General features: G+C 50.4%; 1 protein-coding gene and 1 pseudogene across 8 annotated transcripts in view; one reads left to right on the top strand and one right to left on the bottom strand.

The window, feature by feature from the left end:
- LOC103015958 (beta-adrenergic receptor kinase 2-like) overlaps positions 1 to 6,785 on the bottom strand; it is a 30,602-nt gene extending 23,817 nt beyond the window's left edge. For 2 of the 8 annotated variants that reach the window (XR_009005063.1, XR_009005067.1), the window contains exons 1-2: positions 6,421 to 6,785; positions 5,806 to 5,924 (exon numbers count right to left, since the gene is read on the bottom strand). Coding sequence is in view for 1 of the 8 variants with exons in the window: in XM_057526790.1 (XP_057382773.1) it covers positions 5,806 to 5,893; positions 6,421 to 6,501 (169 nt within the window). In the remaining 7 variants the exon portion in view is untranslated. The remainder of the gene's footprint in view (positions 1 to 5,805; positions 5,925 to 6,420) is intronic. The other 6 variants (XR_009005069.1, XM_057526790.1, XR_009005064.1 and 3 more) reach the window with 3 other exon arrangements.
- Positions 6,786 to 14,810: 8,025 nt separating this feature from the next.
- On the top strand, positions 14,811 to 20,842 carry LOC103006539 (thimet oligopeptidase-like; annotated as a pseudogene).
- The last annotated feature ends 5,729 nt before the right edge of the window (positions 20,843 to 26,571 follow it).

Genomic DNA, 26,571 nt, shown 5'->3' with positions numbered 1-26,571 from the left:
TAATTCGTATGAAAGCAATAAAAAACAAATACAGACGTCCTACAAGAGCCAGGCTATATATTTATATTTAAGTATTTCTAAAATGAATTTAACCTTGTGATTGACAGCAGCAGCAGCTTCCAAGGGCTCCCACCACACACCTGAGGCAAAAGCAGCCTAATAAAGAAGCAGTGACAGCAGCAGGTCACTGCCCCACACCTGGGGTAGAGGGGGATTTGATCTACTGTAGCAGCAGCATAGCCTGAATGGGAATGCATCCTCCTGTGGCACTAGTCCCATCAACATTAGTCTAATCTGCTAGCATCTGCTGTGCCAACAGGCCCAACGTATACAAACCCTCCAACTCAGTAGCATTAAGTGAGTCAGGCTCAGTGTTTCCTGAAACTCATATCCAATGGCACTGGAAAGCCCAGATATCATCTACTGTTATGAAAACATAAAAAAGCAATAACAGAAGACTGGGAACTTCAGAAAGAAAAGGGGAACAATGGAATGGGTGAAAACAAATGGGGTAAATATAAGAGACTATCATTAGCCTCATGAGTTTCTTAAATTCTATATGATGGTCAAAGCAAAAATTATGACACCATCTGATGTGGTTCTTAATGTAAAGGAAATACTACAGAAAATCATACTTTAAAACTGGGGAATATTAAGAGACCTAAATGGAAGTAAAATTTCGAAACTTCACTTGAAATAATAAAACACTGATTCCAGTAGGCTATGGTAAGTTACATATGTATAGTGTAATGCCAAAAGCAACCACTAAGAAAACTATACAAACAGTATACACAAATGATTATAAATAAATTAGATTAAAATGGACTTATTAAAAAATGTTTAAGTAACCCACAAGAAGGCAAAATAAGAGAAACACAGGATTGAGAAACTAAGGTAAAAGACAAAACAAAAAATAAAATGGTAGACCTAATCTTTAACATAGCAATAATTACATTAACTGTAAATGATCTAAATAACCAAGCCAAAGACAGAGATTGGAAGAGTAGATGAAAAAATCACAAGCATGATCCAACTATATACTGTCTATAAAGAAGCTTACTTTAAACATCATGATATAGGTAGTTCAAAGTAAAAGGATGAAAAAGATATATCATATGAACATTAATCAGAAAAAGCAGGAATGGCTATATTAATATCAGATAAAGTAGATTTCAGAGCAAAGGAAATTATTAGGGGCAAAGAGGGTCATTACATAAAGATAACAGGAATAATCCACCTAGATGACCTAGTGATACTAAATGTGTGTGCACCAAACAACAGAACTTCAAAACACATGAAGCAAACACTGAAAAAGGTAAAAGGAGAAAATTTTAAATCCGCAATTATTATTTGAGACTTCAACACAGCAATTTATAGAACTACCAGAGAGAAAAATCAGCAAGGATATGGAAGAACTGAAAACATCATCAATCAGCAGGATATAACTGACATTTAAAGAACACACTCAATAAAAGCAGAATACATATTCAAGTGTCCATGGAACATTCACTCATATACCATACACTGGGTGATAAAAAAAATCAGCAGATTGAAAAGAATTAAAATCATAGAGAGTATGTTCTCTAGCCATAATGGAATCAGACTAGAAATCAATAACAGAAAGACAACAGGAAAATCTTCAATCACATGAAAACTAAACATCACAATTCCAAATAGCTCATGGGTAAAAAGTCAAGGAAAAAATTTTAAATGCATAGAATAAAAGAAAATGGAGATAAAACAGATCAAAGTTTGTGTAATGAAGTGAAAGCAATGCTGAAAGGGAAGTTTATAGCACTAAATTGGGAAAGAAAATATTTCAAAGCAATAATCTAATTTTCTATATTAAAATAGTAAAAACGGAAGAGGAAAAAACACTAAACAAGCAGAAAGAAGGAAATAATAAAGATGAAACAAAAATCCATGAAACTGAAAACAGGAAAATAGGGGGGAAAAATCAATGAAACAAAAGGCTGGTTCTTTGAAATAAACAATCTAATCAACCAAGATGTAGCAAGACTGATAAAGATAAAAAGAGAGATTGGCACAAATCACAGATATCAGAAATGCAACCAGGGATACCATGACATATCCTGCAGGTTAACAAGGGACAAGTTATTATGAACAAGTCTACACTATAAATTCAAAAATGTCGATGAAATGGACCAATGCTTCTACACCCAAAACTACCAAAACTCAGCCAAGATGAAATAGATAATCTCAATTTTCCTGTAACCATGAGAAACACTGATTTTTCATTTTAAAACTCCCAAAAGAAATATTCAGGCTTAGATGTTTCACTTTTACCCAAGACTTAAAGAATTAACACCAATTTTACATGACTTGATAATAAACAGAAGTAGAGGGAACAGTTCCTAATTAATTTTATGAAGCCAGTATTACCCTGATACCAAAACCAGACAGGGATAGTACAGAAAGAAGAAAACTACAGACCAATATTTTTTATGAAATTGGCTGTAAAAATCCTCAGCCAAATATTAGCAAATTAAATCCAGAAATATATAAAAAGAATAATATACCATGACCAAGTGGTATTTATTCCAGTTATGCAAAGTTGGTTAAATATTTGAAAATCAAACAATGTAATCCACCATATCCAATAGATTAAGGGGGAAAAGTCATGTGATCCTATCCATTAATGCAGAGAAAGCATTTGACAAAATCCAATCCCATTCATGATTTTAAAAAAAGAAGAAAAAAAACTCCAAGCAAACTAGGAATAGAAAAGGAACATACTGAAACTCATAAAGATGATCTACAAGCAACCTATACCGACATTATATTTAACTGTGAAAGACTGAATGCTTTCTCTGTAAGATCAGAAACAAGGCACCGATATCTGCTCTCACCACTTTTATTAAATATATTACTGGAGGTTCTAGTAAGAAAATAAAGCAAAAATAAATAAATACATAAATTTAAAAGTTAAATTTTTAAAAAGTTTATTTAAAAGATAAAAGGACTATTCCTACTATGTTGAATAGGAAGGAATATATCCTACTGAATGTTGCATAGTAATATATCCTATTATATTGAATAAGGAAAAGTAAAACTGTCTATATCTGAAGACGAGATGATAATCTAAATGGAGAAAATACCAAGGAATCCACAAAAAGCTTGAGAAATAATATTAGTTTGTAAATGTTTTAGAGTACAAGATCAACACAATTTTATCAAATTATATATTAATAACAAATGTGTAGAAGCTTAAATAAAAATATGTGATGCCATTTACAACTGACCTAAATAAATACTTAAATATAAGCCCAATAAGACATTTATAGGACCTCTATACTGAAAATTACAAAATGCTGATGAAGAAAATTTTAAAAGTCCCAAACAAATAGGGAGACATACCTTGTTCATGGATTAGAAAACACAACATAATAAAGATGTCAATTCTCCCCAAGTTAAGAGGCTTAACACAATTACTCTTAAAATGCCCTCAAGGTTTTTGTGGATATAGACAAGCTTATTCTAAGATTTATATGGTAAGAAGAGGCTGAAGAATAGCTAAAACAATTTGTAAAGGAAGATTAAAATGGGAGGAATTAATCTACCCAATTTCAAGATTTTGCAGTAATGACGGAGGGTAGATACATAGATCAATGGAATGGAACAGAGAACCCAGAAATAGACTGACATAAATACATTTAACTTGTTTTTGACAGCAGTGCAAAAGCTATCAAGGAAGAATAGACTTTTCAAACAATGGTACTCAAACAGTTGGACATCCCTCGACAAAAACAAACAAACAACAAATGAACCTTAACCTAAACCTTACACAAAAATTAAATCAAAGTGGATCATAATCTTAAACGTAAAAGCAGGACATTTTTAGAAAAAAAAAATAGGAGAAAATCTTTGGCATCTAGAACTAGGTGAATAATTCTTAGACTTGACACCGAAAGTATGATCAATAAAAGCAAAAACTGATAAATTGGATCTCATCAAAATGAGTTAAAAATGCTTCATAGAAGATCCTTTTAAGTGGATGAAAACTCAAATTACACAGTGGGAAAACATATTTGAAAATCCCATATGAGACAAATGACTTGTATCTATAATATACAAAGAACTCTCCAAACAACTTAAAAAAATCCAACTAGAAAATAGGCAGAAGACAGGAGCAGACATTTCATGGAAGAGAATATACACATGGCAAAGAAGCACATGAAAAGATGTTCAACATCGTTAGCCATTAGGGAAACGTAAATTAAGACCATAATGAGATATCAGAGAATAACTAAAATTAAAGTATAGTGACAACATCAAATGCTGGCGAGTACGTAGAAAAATTATATCACATCACTGGTGGGAAAATAAAATGGTTTAGCCACTCTGAGAAACAGCTTGACAGTCTCTTTTAATCCTAAAAGTAGATTCACCCTACAATGCAGTAATTGTACTCTTGAGCATTTATCCAAAAGAAACAAAAACTTAATGAAGTTCCCACAGAAACTTACACAGAAATGTTCATAGCAGTTTTATTTCTAATAGCCAAAAACTGGCAACTACCCAAGTGTCTTTCAATGGGTGAATGTTGAAACAAATTGTGATAAAACCTTATGATAGAATACTACCGAGCAACAACAAGGAACAAATTATTAATATATGCAAAAATTGAAATGAACTTCAAGGGAATGATGCCGAGGGAAAAATTTTAAAAAGCCAATCTCCGAAGATTAAGTAATTCATGATTATGTTTACATATTATTCTTAAAATAACAAAACTGTGGAGATGGAGAACAGATTAGAAGTTGCCAAGGGTTAGAGATGGGGGTAGAAGGTACAGCGGGGGAACTTTGTGAGGTTTTTGTGGTCCCAGTACAAATAATACAGCAATCTCGGTTTTAATCCCGAAAGATTTTTAAAAGCAATTCCTAATAAGAGGTGTCCAGATATTTAGCAATGGCAGCAGATTAGAGGTATAGCTCCCCAACATGACAACTTCGAAAGAGACCTATACTATCAATACTAATTTAATGCATATGTTAATTTTAAAAAGGCCAGTCACGATACTTAAATGGTACATATCTTAACGATAGTATTCTGGGTATCCAGCTATACCAGATGGACTAGCAGGATTTTCTGTACATTCAATCTTATTTAAGACAGTAAATCTTATAATAAGACAGTTAAAAAAAGAAAAAAAAAAAACAAACCTCAACTACAGTTGGATATTCTCATAGGAAGATGAGGTGAAAATATGTAGCAGCGGTTCAAAAACTTAAGCAGTGGCACCTAAATTTGGCTGCACATTAGAATCATCTGAAGCACTTTTTAAAAACCCTCACACCGACGGCTGGTCATCCTAGACCAATAAAATCATTTTAAATCTGCTCAGACGATGCCAATGTCTAGCCAGAACTGAGAACCACCGGACTAAGCAGAAGGGGATGTTTCTACAAAGATCTCTTAACAATAAGTCCTTTCACCCAATCAAGATTTACCTCCCCGCAAAGGGGTAAAGAAGGCTAGATGTTGTCCATACTTGCTTAGCTTTAATTAGCACTTGTGACTTGCCCAAAACCTAGATCATGTTTCCCCTAAATTTCATGTTATTCCCTAAGTTTTTCAAACCCAAGGCTAAGGGGTTTGCCAGGATGGGATTTTAAGTGCTCACACAGGGGAAGTCCCTGGCAAACCAGGACAGCGGTCACTCTACACTGAAATGTAAAGCATCCTAAATAACCCTGCCACTGCTCCCAGATACTAGTCTGTGCCAACCAGTGGAGAAAAGGCATTCTCCATTACTACCACGGCAAATGCTACTGTACTTACCTCGGCTAGTCCCTGTCTTTTCCAGGCGCCACTCCCCTTCACCTGCTGGTGGACGCTTTGGCCAGCTGATAATGCAGATATTTTCAAACTTTAAGGTGAATAAAAATCATCTGGAGGGCCTGTTATAACAGAGATCACTGAGCCCCACCAGAGTTGCTAATTCCATAGGGCTGGGACCGGGCCCTAACACTTGAATATCTAACACATTATCAGGGGACGCTGGTAAAGCTGGTCAGGTAAAGCCTGGTAAAGCTGGTCAGGAAAAAGAAACCCGACGTGTCAGATCATAAAGTACAGAAGGGCAAGCCCGCCGGCAGGCCAGGCAAGGGGGGACCGGGGTCCCCAGCCCTACAGAGCCAACGGCAGCCCGGCTCGGGCGCCCCTCGGAAGCGCGAGGTTCCCGCGGCCGAGCCTGTGCCCCCGGCCGGCCCCGGCTCCCCTCTGCCCACCCTGCGCGCGGGGGCTGGAAACGGCCGCGGAGAACCACGGCGGGGCGGGAAGGGGGGCTCCAAAGAGGGTCTGGCGACTCGAGTAGCTCCGTTTCTCGGTGGGCTCAGCGCGCGCCGTGGGGGAAGAGGGGCGGGGGTCCGGGAAGAGGGGACGGGCGGCACTCACGTAGACCGGCAGCGGCCACGGGTAGACGGCGGGCTCGGCTCCCACGGGCGACTCCAGCCTCAGCTCCAACTTCTCCCCCATGTCTTCGCGCGCGGCCCCCGCACCAGGCTAGTCTGGCGGTTGGGGGAGGGGCGGGGCGCCGCCGGCGGGGGCGGGGCAGGCGGGCGGGCGGCTGAGGGGAGGGGGCCTGGCCTGGGCCTCAGCCGCCGCCGCCGCCGCGCTCCCGTCCGGCCCCCGGCTCCCTCTTGGTGGTCACAGGCCCGGGGCCTCCAGCGCTGCCGCCAACTCGGGCCAGCGTGAGGCGAGCACAAGGAGCCGGGGGCCCGGCTGAACCACTCACTCGCGGCGCGAGCACCGCCCGCCCCGTGGACTCCCACGCACGCACGTACGCACGCACGCACGTCTTCGGCTGCCCCCGCCCACCCCCACCGGCCCGAAGTGGGGACCCGGGGAGACCCCTCGGGGCCTGGGGTGGCGGGTTCGACTCCCGCCCCTGACGTACCGTGACACCCCCCCCCTTCCCCCAAATAATAAGACTATAATTCCTCATTAAATATAACAGCCAGAATCCCGGCTTATGTTCACAAAAATGCCGTGTATTTAGCCTATGCTAGGCACCAGACCCTGGACGCTCAGTACTGGCAAAAAAGGAAATGCCCTGCCCTCATGGCGCTGCCATCTTAATTGGAATAGTAGTGACAATGGTCAAGGGAGAAAATAAAGTGTCATCATCGCCACGGGGATGGTTAATCTCATGTGCGCACTGCGTGGGGCCCCGGCAACCACAAACATTATTCCAGATGTGGCCAGGAAGGTATTTTTCAGAAGAGATGAATACTGAAATTGGTCCACCTTGCGTAAAGGAGATTGTCAATGCCACGGCGTGGGTGGGCCTGGTCCATCAGTTGAAGGACTGGAGAGAAAAATGAGGTTCCGTAGAAAGAGGGAACTGTTCCTCCAATGGCCTTGGGACATCAGCTCTTCCCTGTGTCTCCAGCCCAGAGTCCTGCCCTGACTTGCCTGCCTCACGGTCACATGAGTCAACTCCTTAAAACAAAACTATATATGTAAAAATACTGAATATATACAAGCCTATTAATTTGTATATGTGTGTATACATATTATATATATGTATAAACATATGTTTATATGTGCGTGCGTTTGTAGTATATGTGTAAGTACTATATACAGTATACATACAAGCCTATGTATTTGTGTGTATATATAGTATACATATTATAAATGTGAACATGCTGTATATATACACACACCCATATATTGATATATGGGTGTGTATATATACAGTATATGTACACTGTATGTATGTATACAGTGTATATTTATATATAGGTGTGTATATATGTTGTATACCTGTATGTGTATATGTTTCTAAGTATTATATGTATATATGTATATACTATTTATACACACTTGCGTGTGTATTTATATGTGTATGTACATGCGCATATTTACATATAGGTGTGTATGTGTGTGCATACATTGTATATATGTATGTGTATATATCTTGTATATCTGATATATGTATGTATATATACGATGAATTTATATATACAGTACATATATATTTTTATGCTATATGCTTTTATATGTAGGTGTATATGTGTGTCTATATGTATGTACGTGTATGTATTGCATATATTATATGTGTATGTATGTATACTGTCTATATACACACCTAAATATCTTTGTGTGTATATGTGTATGATATATATGTACCTAGGTGTGTATATTGCATATGTTATACGTATGTGTACATACTGTATACATACAAACTATGCATTTTATATGTGTGTATATATGTATGTGTGTATTGTCTATACTATATGTGTATATGTGTGTATGCATACCGCATATGTACACAGCTATATATTTTTGTATGCGTGTACATATGTACGTGTGTGTGTATATACACACACACCCCCTATGGATTCTGTTTGTCTGGAGAACCCTCACTGATACGGGCACTTATGACAATTGAGTACCTGCTCTTTGCCAGCCAGGGAGCCAAAGGCTTGTCCTTTCGGTGTCTCCCTTAAGTGTCACAAGTCCCAGGAGGGAAGGTGATGCGGCTCCTACCAGTTGAGGTGCCTCAGGGTCAGAGAGGTGCACAGGGCGGGGGACTGGAGCCTGGTGGAGCCAGGTAGAGTTCTAGCAGCAGTACAGCCTAGCAGTCCCACTTCCCCGGGTGCTTCTCACAAAGACGCCCAGGGAGAGACGGGATCTGAAGGAAGCTTCCGTGGGTCCGCAAGCCCAGACCAAGGCTGACTCGTCAAGGGTGTTAGAGGTCAGGACTGTGGTTACCCTGGGGGTGGGCTTACACAGAGCCAGTCACATTCTGAAAAAGTATCCATTCTGCTCTTGTTTGTATGGTTACTCCCCTCCCCCAAATCTTTTAAAAACAGATTCTCTTGGTTGCTGGGAACACACACGGGGAAGTTGTGTGTGAGGGGGTATGATCCAGGGGACAGGGAGGATAAGCCCCCCCACTCGTAGGGCCAGGAGTGGCTCAGCTTTGTGAGCTGAGGATGGCCCACGAGGTCCCAGAGAGAAGGGTCCCTGCTCCGTCCCTGCTCTGTGCACCCCATTCCCAGCCTGAGAAGCCCAGAGCGCCCCCCCCCACCCGCAACACACACACACCAGGGAAGAGAGCCAGTCACCCTGGCTCCCAGGCTCCGGCTCCAAGGCTCCCGGCACTAGGAGCTATTTTCAGCTTTCATGCCCTAGGACACGGCCAGAGCTATTGTCTCCGGAAACTCTCTGTCTGTCTCTTGCCCGCCCTCCCTCCCTCCCTCCTCCGCTTCTTCCCCTCCAGCTCCATCTGTCCTCCCCCCCACCCTGCATTTCTACACAGGATGGCTCACAGACAGCTGCTCCCCGTGCCCACCTGCCACCATTCGATGGATGTCAAAGCAAGCCCTGGGGACTTCCCTGGAGGTCCAGTGATTAAGACTCCGAGCTTCCACTGCAGGGGGCGCGGGTTCGATCCCTGGTCAGGGAAATAAGATCCCACATGCCTCACGGCACGGCCAAAAACAATAAATGAATAAAAAATAAAGTTATAGTGATGAAACAGCCCTAGTGGTGCAAGGATGGGACGTATAGCTCTATGGTATAGAATAAAGGTCCAGAAACAGATATATGAGAACTTGATATGACAGAAAGTGGGGAAATTAAGGAGTTTTCAATAAATGGTATTAGGACAATTGCATATCCATGTGGGAAAAAGTAAATTAGAAAAAAAAAAAAGCAAGCCCTGGTCAGGTGTGACCTTGGGCCCAGGGCCATTGGCACACGTTGTCATGTGGGACGTTCTTCCTTAGACTCCTCCCTCCCTCCTGTGTCACTGTCACTTCCTCCAGAACCTTCCTGGACTCCCCTCCACAAGCCCGGGGTGTGCCCTCACCCGCCCTGGATCACCAGAATTCCAATCCCGGCCCACCCTTCCCCGCCAGGCAAAGAACTGTGCATGGTCAATAAGACCGTAGAGGTCATTGGCCATTGCTATTGCAGCTGGAATTGTTACTGTGTTTAGATAGGGTGACCAACACCGGCCCCCAGTTTGCCCAGGACCGCTCAGGTTTGAGCGCTGGAACTCTGGGGAAACCCTCAGTCCCGGGGAACCCCAGAAAGCTGGTCAGCCTATTTAGGACGGATCTTTCACTTGATCTCCCAACCCCCGAGAGCCAGAAAGGGAATCTCCCCGCTCCTTCCATTGTAACCTTCATTCATTCATCCACTCATCCCTTTATTCAACTCCTTTATTCAGCAAGTATTTATGAAGCATCTACTACACAGCAGACACTCTTCTAGGTGCTGGAGACATAACAGCATCCCTGTCCTCAAAGAGCTCACGTTCTAGCGAGGGCAGCGAACAGTAAACTGAGAAGGTGTGATTTATTACATGGGGATGATGTCTCAGAGACCACTGCAGGGCAGGGGAGGTGGGAGAGGAAAGGGGCAGTTCTAAATGCAGGCGCTGACGGGATTGGGGCAGACCTTGCCCTGGGCCAGGCTGGTTGCTTCAACACAGCTGTCCTCGCCCAGAGCCATCCTGCCCCCGCCTCACCCAGTTCTTCCGTGATGTGTGGGGAAAATCTGTGGTTGTCACAACTCGGGGGTAGGGGCCCCTGGAATCAAATGGGTGCGGCCAGGGATGCTGCTAAACCCCACACAGTGCCCAGGAGGGGCCCTCAGCAGAGGATGACCCACCCCGAATAACCCCAGTGCCGCGGGGGAGGCCGTGCACTAATATGATTCAGACCCGCTGGTGCCCCCAGCTTCCTGCACAGGCAGGGACTCTAACCGGGTCACCTCTGTATCCCGAGGTGACCTAGAGTGGGGCAGCCAGGAGGGCTGAGATGAGTATCGGGGGTGAAATGACAAATCTCTGTGCCCACTCTCCCCGCCGCACCCCAGGGGCGATGGCCTCTATCTCCTCCCTGTGCAGGTAGCTTTTCCCTGAGCCATTTCTTCTTGTCAAGGTCCCTGTCGCAGGTTGGGTTCTCCGAAGATGACGTTGAGAGCCAGGATTGGAGTGCAGGTGGTTGATGTGAGACGTGCAGGAACAGATACAGCTGCCATAGGGTCCCGCAATTCCACTCCTGGGCATAGATCCGGAGAAAACTCTAATTCAAAACTATACATATGGGGCTTCCCTGGTGGCGCAGTGGTTGAGAGTCTGCCTGCTGATGCAGGGGACACGGGTTCGAGCCCTGGTCTGGGAGGATCCCACATGCCGCGGAGCGGCTGGGCCCGTGAGCCACAATTGCTGAGCCTGCGCGTCTGGAGCCTGTGCCCCGCGACGGGAGGGGCCGCGATAGAGAAAGGCCCGCGCACCGCGATGAAGAGCGGTCCCCGCACCGCGATGAAGAGTGGCCCCCGCTTGCCGCAACTGGAGAAAGCCCTCGCACGAACCGAAGACCCAACACAGCCAAAAATAAATAAATAAATAAATAAATAAATAAGAAAATCCTTAAAAAAAAAAAAAAAAACTATACATACACCCCTGGGATTTCCCTGGTGGTCCAGTGGTTAAGACTCCGTGCTTCCAGTGCAGGGGGCATGGGTTCCATCTCTGGTCAGGGAACTAAGATCTCACATGCCGTGTGAAAATAAAAGAAGAAAGAAAAAAGAAAGAGAGAAAGAGAGAGAGAAAGAGAGAGAAAGAAAGAAAGGAAAAAAGGAAGAAAGAAGAAAGAAAGAAAGAAAAGATACATGCACCCCAATGTTCATTGCAGCACTATTTACAATAGCCAAGACATGGAAGCTACCTAAATGTCCACTGATGGATGAATGGATAAAGAAGATGTGGTACATATATACCATGGAATATTATCCAGCCATAAAAAGAATGAAATAATGCTATTTGCAGCAACGTGGATGGACCTAGAGATTATCATACTAAGTGAAGTAAGCCAGAAGAGAAAGACAAGTATCATATGATCTCACTTATACGTGAAATCTAAAATACGACACAAATGAACTCGTCTACGAAACAAAAACAGACTCACAGACATAGAGAACAGACTTGTGGTTGCCAAGGGGGAGAAACAGTGAGGGAGGGTTGGATTGGGAGTTTGGGGTTAGCAGATGCAAACTATTAAATATAGGATGGATAAACTACAACGTCCTACTGTCTAGCACAGGGAACTATATTCAGTATCCTGTGATAAGCCATAATGGAAAAGAAAAAAGTTTTATTTATAGGTTCCATCCCTAACTGAGCTGGCCCATCCCCTCCCATGGTTCTAAGTGCAGCCCGAGGCTGCAGACTTCCCACCGTGGTCTTCAGCTCCAGAGCAAGCCACCTGCAAACCACCCACATCTTCCCAGGGGCTGGCAACTCTCCTTTGCTACTGATTCCAAGACACATCCAGATAGCAAAAATGTGACCCTGAAAAGAAACTCAGGCATGTTCAAATCAGGGAAATAACATTCTTGTCTCTGTTCAGTACTCGCTTAATTTTAGAATAGCTTAGAGTTACAAAAAAGTTGCAAAGATCTGTACAGAGTGTGCAGTGTGCCGTGGACCCTGACCCAGTACCCCTATTTCCAACACGTTAGTACCTTAGTACGACATGTTTATCCAACTAAGGAACCAAGATGGATACATTGTTATTAACTAAAGTCCACACTTCATTAGAATTTCCCTTGTTTTCCCCTAACATCCTTTTTCTGTCCCAGTCTCCTCTGGGCTGTGACATTTCTCAGACGTCCCTGGGTTTTGATACCTTGAAAGTTTTGAGGAGGACTGGTCAGGTATTTTGTCCCTCAATTTGTTTGTCTGTTTGTTTTCTGATGTTTTCTTATGGTTGGTCTGGAGTTATGGGGTTTGGGGCGGAAGACCCAGACAGAGATAAAAATGCCATTCTCCTCAGGTCACATCAAGGATACACACCATCAACGGGACTTATGACAAACGATTTTACCCTTGATCACCTGGCCAGTATCGGCTTTTTTTTTTTTTTTTTTTTGCTGCGTTGGGTCTTCGTTGCGTGTGGGCTTCTGTAGTTGTGGCACGGGGGCTCAGTAGTTCTGGCTCCCAGGATCTAGAGCGCAGGCTCAGTAGTTGTGGCCCACGGGCTTAGCTGATCTGTGGCACCTGGGATTTTCCCGGACCAGTGCTTGAACCTGTGTCCCCTGCATTGGCAGGCGGATTCTTTTCTTTTCTGTTTTTCTTTTGCAACCAAAACTTTAATCCCAAGGATTCTCACAAAACATATTACAAATGACAGCATGAAAAAAAAAATTGCACAGTAACTCAAAGTTCAGCTCTACAATATACTCTTAATCTGGCAGGACATTGGTATCTTGATAATCTCAAATTTCCAAAAAATATTACAAAGAGCTATGTATTCATGTACAGCAATCACAGAGGGGACTTATGACCTAACTCAAAGGTAAACCAACTTCCTTGAAACTTCTTAGATTCTAAACTCCCTGGACAACCTCTTGGCCGGTGTGAAGACTAGTGGAATTTTTAAACCTCTAATCTAGGGTAAGGGTGCGGCTTTCATTTTTACCTGCTGGCTTGTGTTCACAGCACCTTTTAAAGACTGCTTGCTTAACTACAGCTGCAGACCATATCCCAGCTACAGAAAGTCTTTTCAATGTTTGCCAGTGTTGTTTCCATAACAGTAAACATCACACTTTAGGTGGGCAGGAGTTAGAGTTTTTTTTTTTTTTTTTTAATAAATTTATTTATTTATTATTTTTAGCTGTGTGGGGTCTTCGTTTCTATGTGAGGGCTTTCTCTAGTCGCGTCGAGCGGGGGCCACTCTTCATCGCGGTGCGCGGGCCTTTCACTATCGCGGCCTCTCTTGTTGCAGAGCACAGGCTCCAGACGCGCAGGCTCAGTAGTTGTGGCTCACGGGCCCAGTTGCTCCGTGGCATGTGGGATCTTCCCAGACCAGGGCTCGAACCCGCGTCCCCTGCATTGGCAGGCAGATTCTCAACCACTGCGCCACCAGGGAAGCCCAGGAGTTAGAGTTTTATTATCAGTCTAGGCAAGACCAAAAATGCAAAGCAAATTCAATTTTGCTTAAGGGAACATTGTAAGGTAACAATTCTTCATATTACATGCCTCATAGGACCCATTTCAAACCATAGAGAATGACACCTTTATGTGTCACTGTCCCAAGAGGCAAACAAATGTGAACAACTAAAACATTTAAAAAGTGCACCAAGCTTCGGAAGTCTCAAACAAAACTTGAATTTTCTGTACATACTCCTGCCAAATGAAGTTATTGCCTGTACACCACTCCTCTTGCAAAGTGGTCTTCTATTTCCTTTCATTTGACCTAGATTGGCTAGGAGACCTAGAGAAAGATCGGGACGGCTTGTGATTTCTCTCCTGGGACAGTGATCTCTCTCTTCTCCTGTATCTAGAAAGGGACCTGCTCTGGCTGACGGAGAAGGCTCTCCATCTTTGAGATGTGTGGGAGGTGGAGGACTCCTCCTCCGATAATCATCTCGAGGGCGACAACCCCAAGAAGGAGGCGGTCACGATTTCGACTTCTCTTTTCCCCATTCGACAGGTCCACTCTTACTCCGCAACCACATAGCGTTCTCCCATCTAGTTCTCGGACAGCATCGGCTGCATCTCGGGGATCTTCACATTTAACAAGAGCGAAGCCAGGAGGGTTTTTAGCAACCCCACACACTTCAGAGTGGTCCATAATAGCCTAAAGCTCGTTCCAATTCAGCCTTGTTACCACTGTTTCCAAGATTCCCTACATAAACTTTACAGTCCAACGGACAGGAATCACGATGCAACACCCTCGCGGCTCCTGGGTTTCACGGGCCACAGGGTGGTCCCGGGCCTCTAGAATCTGGCAGCTGAATCTGCTCGCACAAGCTGTCCTGTGGGGATGCGTTTCCCCCTATGTGTCCAGCCCGGGGCCCTGCTGTCTCGGCCCGGCCTCCCAGGTGAGAGGGTGAACCCCAGCTCCCTGGAGCAGACACTCAGAGCCCTGGTGACCGGACTCACAGCTGACGGGGCTGGAGCGGCGGCTGGACACGTGTGGCCAGACTGGTGGTGTTTGGCCCCGTCTGCAGTTCCAGTTCCAGCTGAGAAAGAGCCTCCCTGTGTTATTTTCTCCTGGTTGTGTAAGGATCCCCGGTGCCATTTGACAGAAATGTAGACGGTGTGTTCTTTCTCTCTTTTCTCCCTACTTCCTCTCCTCCCTCTCTGCCTCCCTCTCTCCCTGTCCCTCTTTCCCTGTTCCGCTCTCCCTCTACCTCTTTCCCTCTCCCTCTCTCTCTCTCCATCTGTCTCTTCCTCTCTCCCTCCCTCTCTCCCTCTCCCTCCCTCTCTCTCTTTCCTCTCCCTCTCTCCCTCTTCCCTCTTCCTCTCCCTCTTCCCTCTCCCTCTCTCCCTCTGCCTCTTTCCTCTGCCTCTTTCCTCTGCCTCTTTCCTCTCCCTCTTTCCTCTCCCTCTCTCCCTCCCCCTCTCTCCCTCCCCCTCTCTCCCTCCGTCTCTCCCTGTGCCTGTTTCCCTGCCCTTGTTTCCCTGTTCCGCTGTGCCTCTACCTCTTTCCCTCTCCCTCCCTCTCTCGTCTCTGCCTCTTCCTCCGTCTCTCCATCTCTGGGAGGGAGTGAGGGAGATGGAGAGACAGAGGGAGAGGGAGAGGGAGGAGAGGGAGTGAGGGAGAGGGAGAGGGAGAGAGGGAGGGAGAGAGGGATAGAGGGAGGGAGGGAGGGAGAGACGTCTTTGTCTTTCCCTCCCTCCCTCTATCCCTCTCTCCCTCTCCCCCCTCTCTCTCCCTCTCCCCCCTCCCTCTCCTGCTCTCTGTCCCTCTCCCTCCACCTCCTTCCCTCTCTGGAGAGGGAAGGAGGTGGAGGGAGAGGGAGAGAGGGAGGGAGAGAGGGAGAGGGAAAGAGGTAGAGCAAGAGCGGAACAGGGAAACAGGGACAGGGAAAGGGGGACAGGGAGAGAGGGAAAGGGAAAGAGGGAGAGGGAGAGCAGAGCAGGGAAACAGGGACAGGGAAAGAGGGAGGCAGAGAGGGAGAGGGAAACGGGGAGAGGGAGGGGGGACGGAGAGAGGGACAGGGAAAGAGAGACAGGGATGGAGGGAGGGAGAGAGGGACAGGACAGGGCAAGAGGGACAGGGAGAGAGGCAGAGGGAGAGATGGAGGGAGAGTGAGAGGCAGGGAGGTAGAGGGAGGGAGGGAGGGAGACAGAGAGGGAGACAGGGAGAAGGGCTGATGGGGGCTTCCTCCCCCTCCCATCCTCTGCCCACTGCTTTCTCTTTTTTCTGCTTCAACAAACACCAGGCGCCTTTTAGATCAGCCCTGAAGTCAACGTTGATGCTTGGACGGCCTGACCTCCCCGCTGCCTTCCAGCCCAGGACCACAGCTGGGAGATGAAGTCTGCCGGGCCCTGGGCGGTGCTGGCGGCGGGCTGCACAGGCACCTCCTCTGACGCCCAATCTCTCCTCGTTTATGAGGCAGCCGCCAGCTCCCCTCCCTGACTCCCCAAGATTTGGGGCCTTTTTAATATGTGTCGATAATGCCATGAGCTACTATTTAACTTTTCCACGAGGACCCATCTCCCGAAATGCAGTGGTTTTCAGCCTTGGCTGCACTTGAGAACCCCCAGGGAAGGGAGAGACGTCTGTACCTCCCTCTCTCTCCCTCTCCCTCCGTATCTCCTTCTGGCTCTCTCCCTCTCCCTCTGGGGTGATGCCCGATGAGCTCAGATTCGCAGATGTTCCCCCCATCCCCTCTCTGTGCCTTGCGTGGGGTCTGGGCCTTGACATTCAGACATCGGTTCCTGCAAGGACACTTGCATTTGGTCCATACCGCGTGTGGCTGCAGCCTGTGCTTCTCCCGTTTAGCATCTTCAGTAGATGGGGGCTGTGCATGAGCCCTTCATCTTCCCCGCAGACACCACTGGTGCTTGCTCGGCCTCGCGGGTGATGCGGGGGGCACGGGGGACAGTCCTGTGTCCCCACCTTCTTGGGCTGCAGACAGGCCACATTGGTCCTGTGGTGACTGGGGGCTCCCAGGAGAACCCCACCGCAGACCCGGAAAGGTGGCCCCAGAGAAGGTGGCGTACGCCTGGGGCCGGCCTCACCAGCCAGCCACTGGCCACCTGCAGCAACAGGCCTCTCGCTGTCCAGGGGCTGGCTGTTCGGACGCCGTGGGGATGAGCTGCTGTCTGCACAGCAGCCGAGTTTGTATTGTTGAGCCCCGGGAGGCCCCTGGGTGGCTCCTGGAGAGCCTGGTCGCATTTCTTCCTGCCCTTGGCCTTAGAGCTCATCACGGTTCATGCCGTTTCTGGTTCCAAAAGGACCTGTGTTCATGAAGACCACGTGTTAGGACAGCACCAAAGTGTCTAGAAATCCGGGCCAGGAGGAGGAGGGAGGGGGATTGGCTGTGCCCGCCAGTGGCCTGAGAGCCCTGCCCGCGCACAGAGACCTGGCCCCGGGCCTGTGGGGAGGGCATGGCCCACGGTCCCCAGCGCTGGCCGTCTCTGGGTTCCAGGAGAGCTGCGCGATCCTCGGGGAGCTGGTAAGGCTGCAGGCTCAGAAGTCCCGCCTGCTGGGGTTCAGCACGCGTGCCGACTCCGTGCTGGAGATGAACATGGCCAAGACCAGCCAGGTGGTGGCCACTTCCCTAGGTAACCCCGCCTCCCCGAGTCCCAGTGGGGACAGGGGTCAGGCGGACCTTGCCTGGACGTTGTGCTGCCTGAGACCCCACTGTGTCAGCCCTTGGGGGTCACCTTCCCCAACCCTTCATTCTGCCTCGAGGGGCGTGGGGTGGGGGGTGGCTGGGGGGCTGCCACAGGGACATAGCCGAGCCTCTCCCCTCCGCCCGCAGATGAGCTGGCCCAGAAGCTGAAGCCCCTCGGGGAGCAGGAGCGGCCGTGATCCTGGAGCTAAAGAAGGCTGAGTGCCAGAGGCGGGGCCTGCACTTTGATGGTCCCATCAACGTCTAGGACCTGCGCTACTACATGAACCAGGGGGAGGAGACGCGCTACCACGTGGACCAGTACCTGCTCAATGAGTCCTTCCCCATGCAGGTGGTCATGCGCGGGCGGCTGGGCATCTCCCAGGAGCTGCTGGGGCTGACCTTCGACCTGGAGGAAGGCGCCAACATGTGTCACGAACATGAAGATGTGAGGCTCTACACGGTCTGGGACGTGGCCTCGGGCAAGGTCATCCATCAGCAAGTTCTACCTGGACCTCTACCCTTGGTGCATGCGTGGGGGAACCTGTCGGCCGTGGGCCAGGGCTCCTCTGTGGAAGCGGGGCCTCACCCGCGTCCCTCCCCAGGGAAGGGAAGTCCGGGCACATGGCCTGCTTTGGCCTGCAGCGGGGCTGCCTGCAGCAGGATGGGAGGCGCCAGATCGCCATCGCGGCCATGGTGGCCAACTTCACCAAGCCTACGCCCAACCCGCCCTCCCTGTTGCAGCATGATGAGCTGGAGACCTACTTCCATGAGTTCTGGCAAGCGATGCACCAGCTCCGCTCCCACAAGGGTGCGGGCAAGGGGCTGCAGTCAGGGGGCGGGGAGGGCCCGGGCTCTCCCCTGGTCCTCAGGCAGGCCCTCGCCACGGGATTCTTCCGCTGATGTCACCCCGCACGTGGCGACGCCCTCGGTGTCAGTTGCCATCATCAAACCCCACGCACTGGGCGTGTAAACAACGGAAGTGGATGTCCTCAAGACTCTGGAGGCTGGAAGTCCCAGATCAAGGAGTCAGGACTGGTTCCCTGCAAGTGAAATACATGTATTCAAGAGTTGCCTTTAAAAAAGACAAAATAGAAGAAAGGAACGTTGCATGCAAGTCTGGTGACAGGCGGTGATGAGAACCAGAGGGTAGGCTCTGGGGCCGGGAGCGCCGCACCCTGTGAGGCCCTGGGGCTGCTGCCAGTCTCGGTGGAGGTTCAGCAAGTCCCAGTGACTTCCCAATGGGGGGAGTCCCCAGCTGAGCACCTGGGCCCAGGACCCAGTGCTCGTTCAGTCTTCCTGCGGTCAGCCCTTCGCCCTGAGAGCGATGCTCTCACAGGCTGCACCGGAGCGCGTGGGGACACGTCACTGAGCTGTGCAGACGTCACTACTGCCCTGTTCTGGAACATTTCCTTCACCCCAAAAATGTCCCTCACGCCCTTAGTTATCATTCCTTCCCCTCCCCTGCCCCTGACAACCAGGAACCCACCCTGACTCTGTGGATCTACCTGTTCCGGACGTTTCCCCTCAGTGGGGTCACACCCTGTGTGTCCTTCTGTGTCTGACTTCTCTCGCTGAGCATCGTGTTCTCAGGGTGCATCCACGTGGCAGCGAGTGTCAGGGCTTCACACCTTTGCGTGGCTGAGGGCCGGAAAAAAGACAAACGAAAAGAAAGGCACGTTGCCTGCGACTCTGGTGACAGTCGGTGATGAGAACCAGAGGGAAGACTGTGGAGCCGGGAGCGCCACGCCCTGTGAAGCCCTGGCGCTGCTGCCAGTCTCGGCGGGGCACGGGCAGCGCCGTCCCCCAGGAGCTGCTGGACAAGCTCATCAAGTCCCGGCTGGCCAACCCCAGTGCGGCCGGGCCGAGGGAAAGGAAAGGGGCTCCCGGACCACCCGGCTGGAAAGCGTGGCCTGGACACAGTGCCAGCCCCCCGTCTCCTTCCTCCCGCCCTCCAGGCCTCTTCAACCTGCACCAGATCGTCCTGGCCAAGGTGGACCAGGCCCTGCACACGCAGACGCCCTCGGACCCGGCCCAGGACAATGCCCGCCTCTGCCAAGAGATCCTCGGGGTCCCAGCCACGCCAGGTAGCCAAGCGCGCACCGGGCCCACCTTAGCGGTTGGTTGGCGGCTACTGCCCAGGTCAAGAGGATCCTCTGGTGGTGTGTGAAGGGGGACCGACTGATGGGCTCTGGCCGAGGCCCGCTGACCTCTGGCCTCTTCCTGCCTGGGCTCCTAGGCTGGTCCCTCCAGCTGTGGCTCGCGGAGTCTGAGGGTGGGGTGGGCATATCTGCACGTGCTTTCTGGAGAGCCTGGAAGAGGCAGGAGAGGGCTTCATACCCCGGACGGAACGCGTCGATGAGGTTTGCCCGTGCGTGTCGGTGCGGAGACGCAGTTCACTCCCTCGTGAGCGCTTTAACCCGCGCTCTCCCCGTGCTGGAGGGCGAGCCCTGACTCATCCCTCGGAGCCTTGGGCAGCTGTCCTTGTAAGAGGCTTAGGGGTGAACCCTCGTGAGCTTCAGCAGAAAGTCAGCAAAGATTGATTTGTGTCCCTCCACTGAGTTGCCCGCAAGGTCCCCGTTTTCTAGAAGTGTTGGGCCAATACTCCCTCTAGTGGCAGGGGACTCAGACAGGGCTGCTTTGAGGCCCCAAGCTCTGGGCTCTGGGGAAGGGGCACGGAGCGGCCAGGGGGCCGGGCAGGAGCCTCTCCGCGTGTGTCCCAGGGACCCACCTGCCTGCGACCTTCGGCCGCCTGGCAGGAAGCTACGACGCCCAGTCCTATGGCTACCTGTGCAGCGAGGTGTGCTCCGCGGACACGGTCCACACACGTTTCAAGCAGGAGGGCGTCCTGAGTGGCAAGGTGAGAGGCCGGCCTGCCGTGCAGACCAACACGGAGGTCCTTGGCCTGGGCCTAGATGCTTGTGCCGCCCGCCTGGGCCTGCCAGGCTCTGAGGGCCCTGCCCTGGACCCCCTGCTCCCCTGCACTTTGTTGAGTCACAGCAGAGGTGGCCACACCCACACCCTCAGTGAAGGCGGAGCTCCACCCTCCTGCAGCCCCGCCCACTCTCCTCAGGTTGCCATGGACTACAGAAGCTGCATTCTGAGGCCAGGGGGCTCCGAGGATGCCAAGGGCATGGTGAAGCTCTTCCTGGGTTGTGACCCCACGCAGGACGCCTTCCTCCTGAGCAAAGGGCTGCAGGTTGAGGGCTGCAAGCCGCCGGCCTGCTGACGGCACGGGGTTTTGCCCCCCCAGGCGGGCCGGGTGCCTTAGCGCCCCATCGGGGTGGGGGAGGGGACGCGTGTCCTCCCAGCCCCAGAGTCCCCGGCGGCCGGCCTATGCCAAAAGTCTCCACCTGGAAGTGTCTGGAGAGCCTGGCATCAAGGCTCCCCCTTGTTGCACTAATGCAATCCCTTCCTGGGGAGCTTTCCTGGTAACAAAACGGTTCTTTGAAAACGCAGCCATTAATAAAAGACTCTACTCCTGGTCTCTGCCTGCCGTCCCTTCCACCACAGGAGTGGCATGGATGCCGTCACACTGGGGGGAGTTCTGACCTTGGTCGGGGATCAGCCCTGGGGCCGTGGTGACGTGTCTGGGTCACTGGGAGACGGCTGAGCTGTGGGGTGAGTTCAGACGGGGATGGTGCCCTGCACCCCGGCCGGGCAGGCTCTCCAGTGAGGGGGTGTCAGTTTCCTGCCAGCCTCTCGCCCGTCACTGTTTGGCATCTCGGGGGCTGTGACTGGCTGGAGCTGGTTCTGGCGGTGGGCACAGCTGCGGGAAGCCCGGCTGTGGCTGTCCCTGTCCCCGTGTCCTGTCCTCCTGCTCACGGCTGGCTGGCCGGCTCCCTCTGGTCATCGGCAGCTGCTGAAGTCTGGACCACAGCAAGGGGCCGCCTTCCTGGGTCCTAGCGATTCTTCCCAAAGGCCTTAGGGATGTGTTTTGGTGGCAGTGGGAATTCAGAGAGGGTGCTGCACCACTGGAGCGGTAGGGTGGGTCTGAACCGTCCCGTGTGTCCTTCCCTGGCCTTTGAGCTCCTCAGGAGCCCTGCCTCCGGCCCTTCGCCCCCACAAAGGATGCCAGGCAGCGGAGCGAGGGCGCGGGCGGCGCCCCGACCTTCTCCCCGTGGCTCAGGCGGGCAGGCCGTGCCACGCTCTGTCCTCCCCTCAGCCTGCCCGCGCGTTCTCACCCGCCCTAGGCCAGTCGGTTGTGGACCAGGCTGTGATGTCTGCCCTCCTGCAGACCCGGCTCAGCTCCCTGCACCCACTTCTGTGCCTTCTGTGTTCTGGGCTGGTCGCAGGCCCAGAGCCGGTGGGCAGGCACCCCGTGGCCGGGAGGGCTGTCCGTGTGAATTCCCTGGGGCTTGAAAAGGAGCACAGCCGGCCTTCCATCAGGCACCTCTCGATGGATATGGAAGGGGCGTGTGGGGGCCTGGGGGCTGCTCGTCTTCCCGTGCACTGAGCCCCCAGATGGTCCCCGTGCAAAATCCAGGTGTGGCGTTGGCACCCCAGCCGTGTGCCGGGCAGTCCGTGGCGGGCGCCACAGGCCTCGGGCTGGTGGGCCACAGGGTTCCCGAGCGGCAGGTCAGGACTGAGAGGGTGAGGCCTCTCCCTGGGTCCAGGGCCCAGGCTGACGCCGGCTGGAGGCCCCTCCGCTCACCGCCCACTCCCCCCAGCCCCTGCCCTCACGTGAGCTCCCAGGGCTGAGCTCAGGTGTTGGATGCCCAGGCTCCCCGGCAGCCCAGCCCGTTCCCAGTCCTCCGTGGTCACTGAAGGACTTGGAAGCAGGTTGCCCCGCAGAGAATGCTGTTCCCCGAGCCCTGGGCAGGGGGCAGGGAGGACGGGCACAGGGCCCTGCAGGGGTGTGGGCGCCGGGGTGGCCGGAGCAGCTCCACACAGTAAGTACGAGTATCTCACCAAAAACAGTGCGTTTCTCCAGCCGCCCCGGGACCTGAGCTCAGGTCCTGGGGCAGGAAGGGGCAGCAGTGCAGCTGTTAGCTGTCACTGGGGGTTGACTGTGGCCCGGTGCCACCTCTTAGATCCTCCCCCGTCCCCTTCCGGGGTTGCGACCGGACCCCTGCCAATCGGGTTCTCACTCCTCCCCATCCCCTACGCCTGCTCCATGAAGGTGGAAGGAACACATTTTTAAAAAGGTTGGAGCCTGGGCTTCCCTGGTGGCGCAGTGGTTAAGAATCCGCCTGCCAATGCAGGGGACAAGGGTTCAAGCCCTGGTCCGGGAAGTTCCCACACGCCGCGGAGCAATGAAGCCTGTGCGCCGCAACTACTGAGCCTGCGCTCTAGAGCCCAAAAGCCACAACTACTGAGTCCTCATGCCCCAGCTACTGAAGCCCGCGCGCCTAGAGCCCGTGCTCCGCAACAAGAGAAGCCACCGCAATGAGAAGCCCACGCACCGCAACGAAGAGTAGCCCCCGTTCACCGCAACTGGAGAAAGCACGCACGCAGCAAGGAAGACCCAACGCAGCCAAAAATAAATAAATAAATATTTAAAAATCATATTAAATACCTATTAATGAGATTTTAAAAAACAGTCACTTAGTTAGTTACTTAGTTAGTTAGTTAGTTAGTTAATTGTGCCGGGTCTTAGTTGCCACAGGCCAGCTCCTTAGTTGTGGTAATGAGATATTTTATATTCTTTTTTGTTCCTGAACAAAGGCCTCAGAATCCAGTATCTATCTGATAATGCTCACAGCATAGCTCAGCACGGAATAGCCACATTGTTTTTCTTTGGCTGCTATGTACCAAACAGCCTTTTGTACTGTTTTACCAAATGCATGTATTTAATACCTGTTTTGAAAAACATAGTGAGATCTCAAAACTTTAAATTGACTAAAGTAAGATTCTCTCTGTAGTACTACTTATTTGACCAACACCACCTGATAACACCGGTGTGGTGCACTGAGCCTTACTCTAGCATATCGGGATAAACCCTGTTTCGACAAGTGTTCATCCTCCAAGTCCTCAAGGCCTCCCACACACTGCCAGTGAAACTGCTTCCTGCTTGGGAAAGAGTGCCCCAGTTCTTTTCTTTAGAAGCTTGAAGGCTATGTAAGCCCTCCAAAAGGTTAGAGGGCAAAGAACAACTCTAAAACTGGCACATTTGTTTAAAAAAAAAAAGACTTGTCAATATTACAAGAGCCAGCTTGCTTTCACTTGTGACACGTTTTCTTAGGAGGCAAGGGATGTGGCCATGTGACTTGGACAAGCTGTTTCCCTCTGTCTCAGTGTCCCACCTGTGAGTGGGTAGTCTGACTAAACTTAATTACAGACATCTGAATAAGGATCATGAACGGTGGCATCTAACTTCCAAAATAAAAACAGGGGAATGAGTATGTCTTTTACAACAGGACGTCAAGTCTACCTCAAAGATATTGGTAGCCTTGAGTCCATTGTTTCTCACTGAGTGCAAGTGTGTCCCCCAGGGGACATCTGGGAAAGTCTGAAGGTGATTTTGGTTGTCACAACTGGGAGGAGAGAGAGGGAACGTTACGGGCACCTAGTGAGTAGAGGTCGGGACCTTGCTAAACACTCTACGATGCACAGGACTCACACACCACAGCAAAGGTTTATCTGGCCCCAAAAGTCAATGCCTTGGTTGAGAAACCCTGCCTTAGAGCAAACCACGGATACTCATCTTTAGCAGGTAACAGGGCATTTACTACCCACCTGTAAACCTACAGACTTCCCGACTTACACAGCTAATCCTGTGGCAGGAATGAAATAGATAGCGTGTGACCATCTGGTATTATCTAGGTTTGCCCCTCAAGTCACATGGGACAGTGCTAGAGACTGACATTTTCTATATTGGAGGTCTTTGGCAAGCCACCAGTTTTCTAACCTAAAAAGTCTAAGCAGCATTATTACAATACACATAATAACACGACAATTCTGCTTTTACAGAGAAATTAGATGTGGGAAAGGAGCTTATCTGACATTAGAAGCAAATGCTTTGAACACATCACATCTGCTGGTTCGACTGTCAAATCTTGACAGCTGGAGACGTAGGAAGGTAGACAGGAGCGAACAGACCAAAGTTACGGGCCTGCTGAGTCCTCGGGTCTAACCATAATACACTTCGTACTGCCCTGGGTCCAGGGATGTGTTCTAACACCCTCTCATCGAAAGGAGAAGCCACAATGAGACGGTAGGAGGGGCGCAATCAGAGTAAAATCAAATCCCATAACTGGTGGGTGGGTGACTCACAGACTGGCGAACACTTATACCACAGAAGTCCGCCCACTGCAGTCAAGGTTCTGAGCCATCCCAGGGCTGAATCCCTGGCCATTTTCACTGCCAACCCTCATTCCTTTAGTGATCTAAACCAGAACTGTGGTCCTCAACATCTTACAGATTTTTTTTTTTTTTTTTTTGCCTTATCATACATCTCCTCTGCTAGAATGTCAGTCCCTTGGGGTGGAGATTTTTGTTTTGTTCACAGATGTATTTCCTGGCCTAAGGCAGTGGCCACCACATTTTAGGTGCTCCTGAAATATCTGTTGAATGAACCAGTGAATGAATGAGCCCACATCCTGACCACCATGTCACTTAGGACCTAAAAGACCTCAGAGTGCACTTGTCTTCTTACGTGCCTGGGGGCATCCAGGTGAGGGGGGCTCACAGAGGTTTAGATCCAGACAAGGCTTGTGTTGAATCTGCCTTCTGACACTCACCCTCTGGGTGATCTTAGACAAGCGTCTCTACAAGCCTCTCTCTGGAACTCACTTTCCTCATCCTGGGGGGTAAGAATATCGACCTCCAAATACGTGACAGAATTCTACCAGACGTTGCACAAAGCTAAGAGCATGGGCCCTGCGTGGAGGGCGGACAGCATTCCTCCAGCCCCTGGAAAGACAGGGATGATATTCTTCGTCGCATCCACAGCCTCGGCCTCATCAATGACATCACACCTGGCAGCTGACGACAAAGCTCCACAGGTACATCCTCTCACCCAATCACAGCAGCGGAAATTCTGGTGAAAGGGAGGCCAGGGCGAGCTCCAACCCCATTGTTCAAGACTACGTGAGATTTGTTCGGTGCCACGTTGGTGAAAATACGAATAGCCGGACTTGAACTTGAGGCTGACACGTGCCAAACCCTGCGGTCTCTGATCCCACTGTCCCAGCTCGAAGTGTCCATCTCCCCTCTCACTTTTCCTCCTGCCAATCCAGCCCATCACCCAGTGCTGGGGACGCTGCCTGCTCGGTACCTCCAGAGTCTGCCCACCTCCCCAGGGCAGGCAGCTCCGCTCTCACCTCCCTGGCCTCCTTCCTATCATGTCTCCACACTGCAGTCTGGGTGAACTTTCTAGGACATGAATCTGACCATACCCCCCGCTGCCTAGAATCCTTCATGGCTTCCAATTGCTCTCGGGTTAAGACCAACGTTTTCTGTGAGGCCTGCAAGGGCTTGAGGTCTGAGCCCAGATGACATCTCCCGCCTTGTCCTGTACTGCGCTCCCTGCTCTCTGTCACATTCACCGGCACGCCTCTCCCCCTGAGGGCCCCCGGCTCCCAGAGGAATGAGGTCTGCCTGCTGCCCACCACCAAACCCCAGTCTGCCATCTCAGGCTCAGAGGCCACACATGCGCTATGTGTTAGCTTGTCATCGCCCCCGTCCCCGACTCCCCCCAGCAAGGACAAAGATCCCATCAGTGCGTTTGCCGCCATATAGCATGGTACCCAGCACACGGTAGCTGCTCAGGACACTTGAGGAACACATGAACGAATGAACACACAAATGAATGAAAGCTCACCCAGGCACATGCACAGATGTTTCTGCACTCAGACTCCCCCACCCTGCTGTGCAGGCCTTGTCAGGGCTTTGACAAAGACAGATTCTAACCCCAGGCTGGACTCAGCACCCCGCCCCCCCTTGCTCCCTCACCTTCAGCTTCAGCGCCTTTCTTCTCAAAGGCGGCACAGAGGCGCTCGAGCACCACGCCGTCCC

The sequence above is a fragment of the Balaenoptera acutorostrata genome, chromosome 13 (assembly GCF_949987535.1).
Source record: "Balaenoptera acutorostrata chromosome 13, mBalAcu1.1, whole genome shotgun sequence".
Taxonomy (NCBI): domain Eukaryota; kingdom Metazoa; phylum Chordata; class Mammalia; order Artiodactyla; family Balaenopteridae; genus Balaenoptera; species Balaenoptera acutorostrata.
Note: the sequence above shows the minus strand (reverse complement) of the source record. Positions and strands in the feature narration are given on the sequence as shown.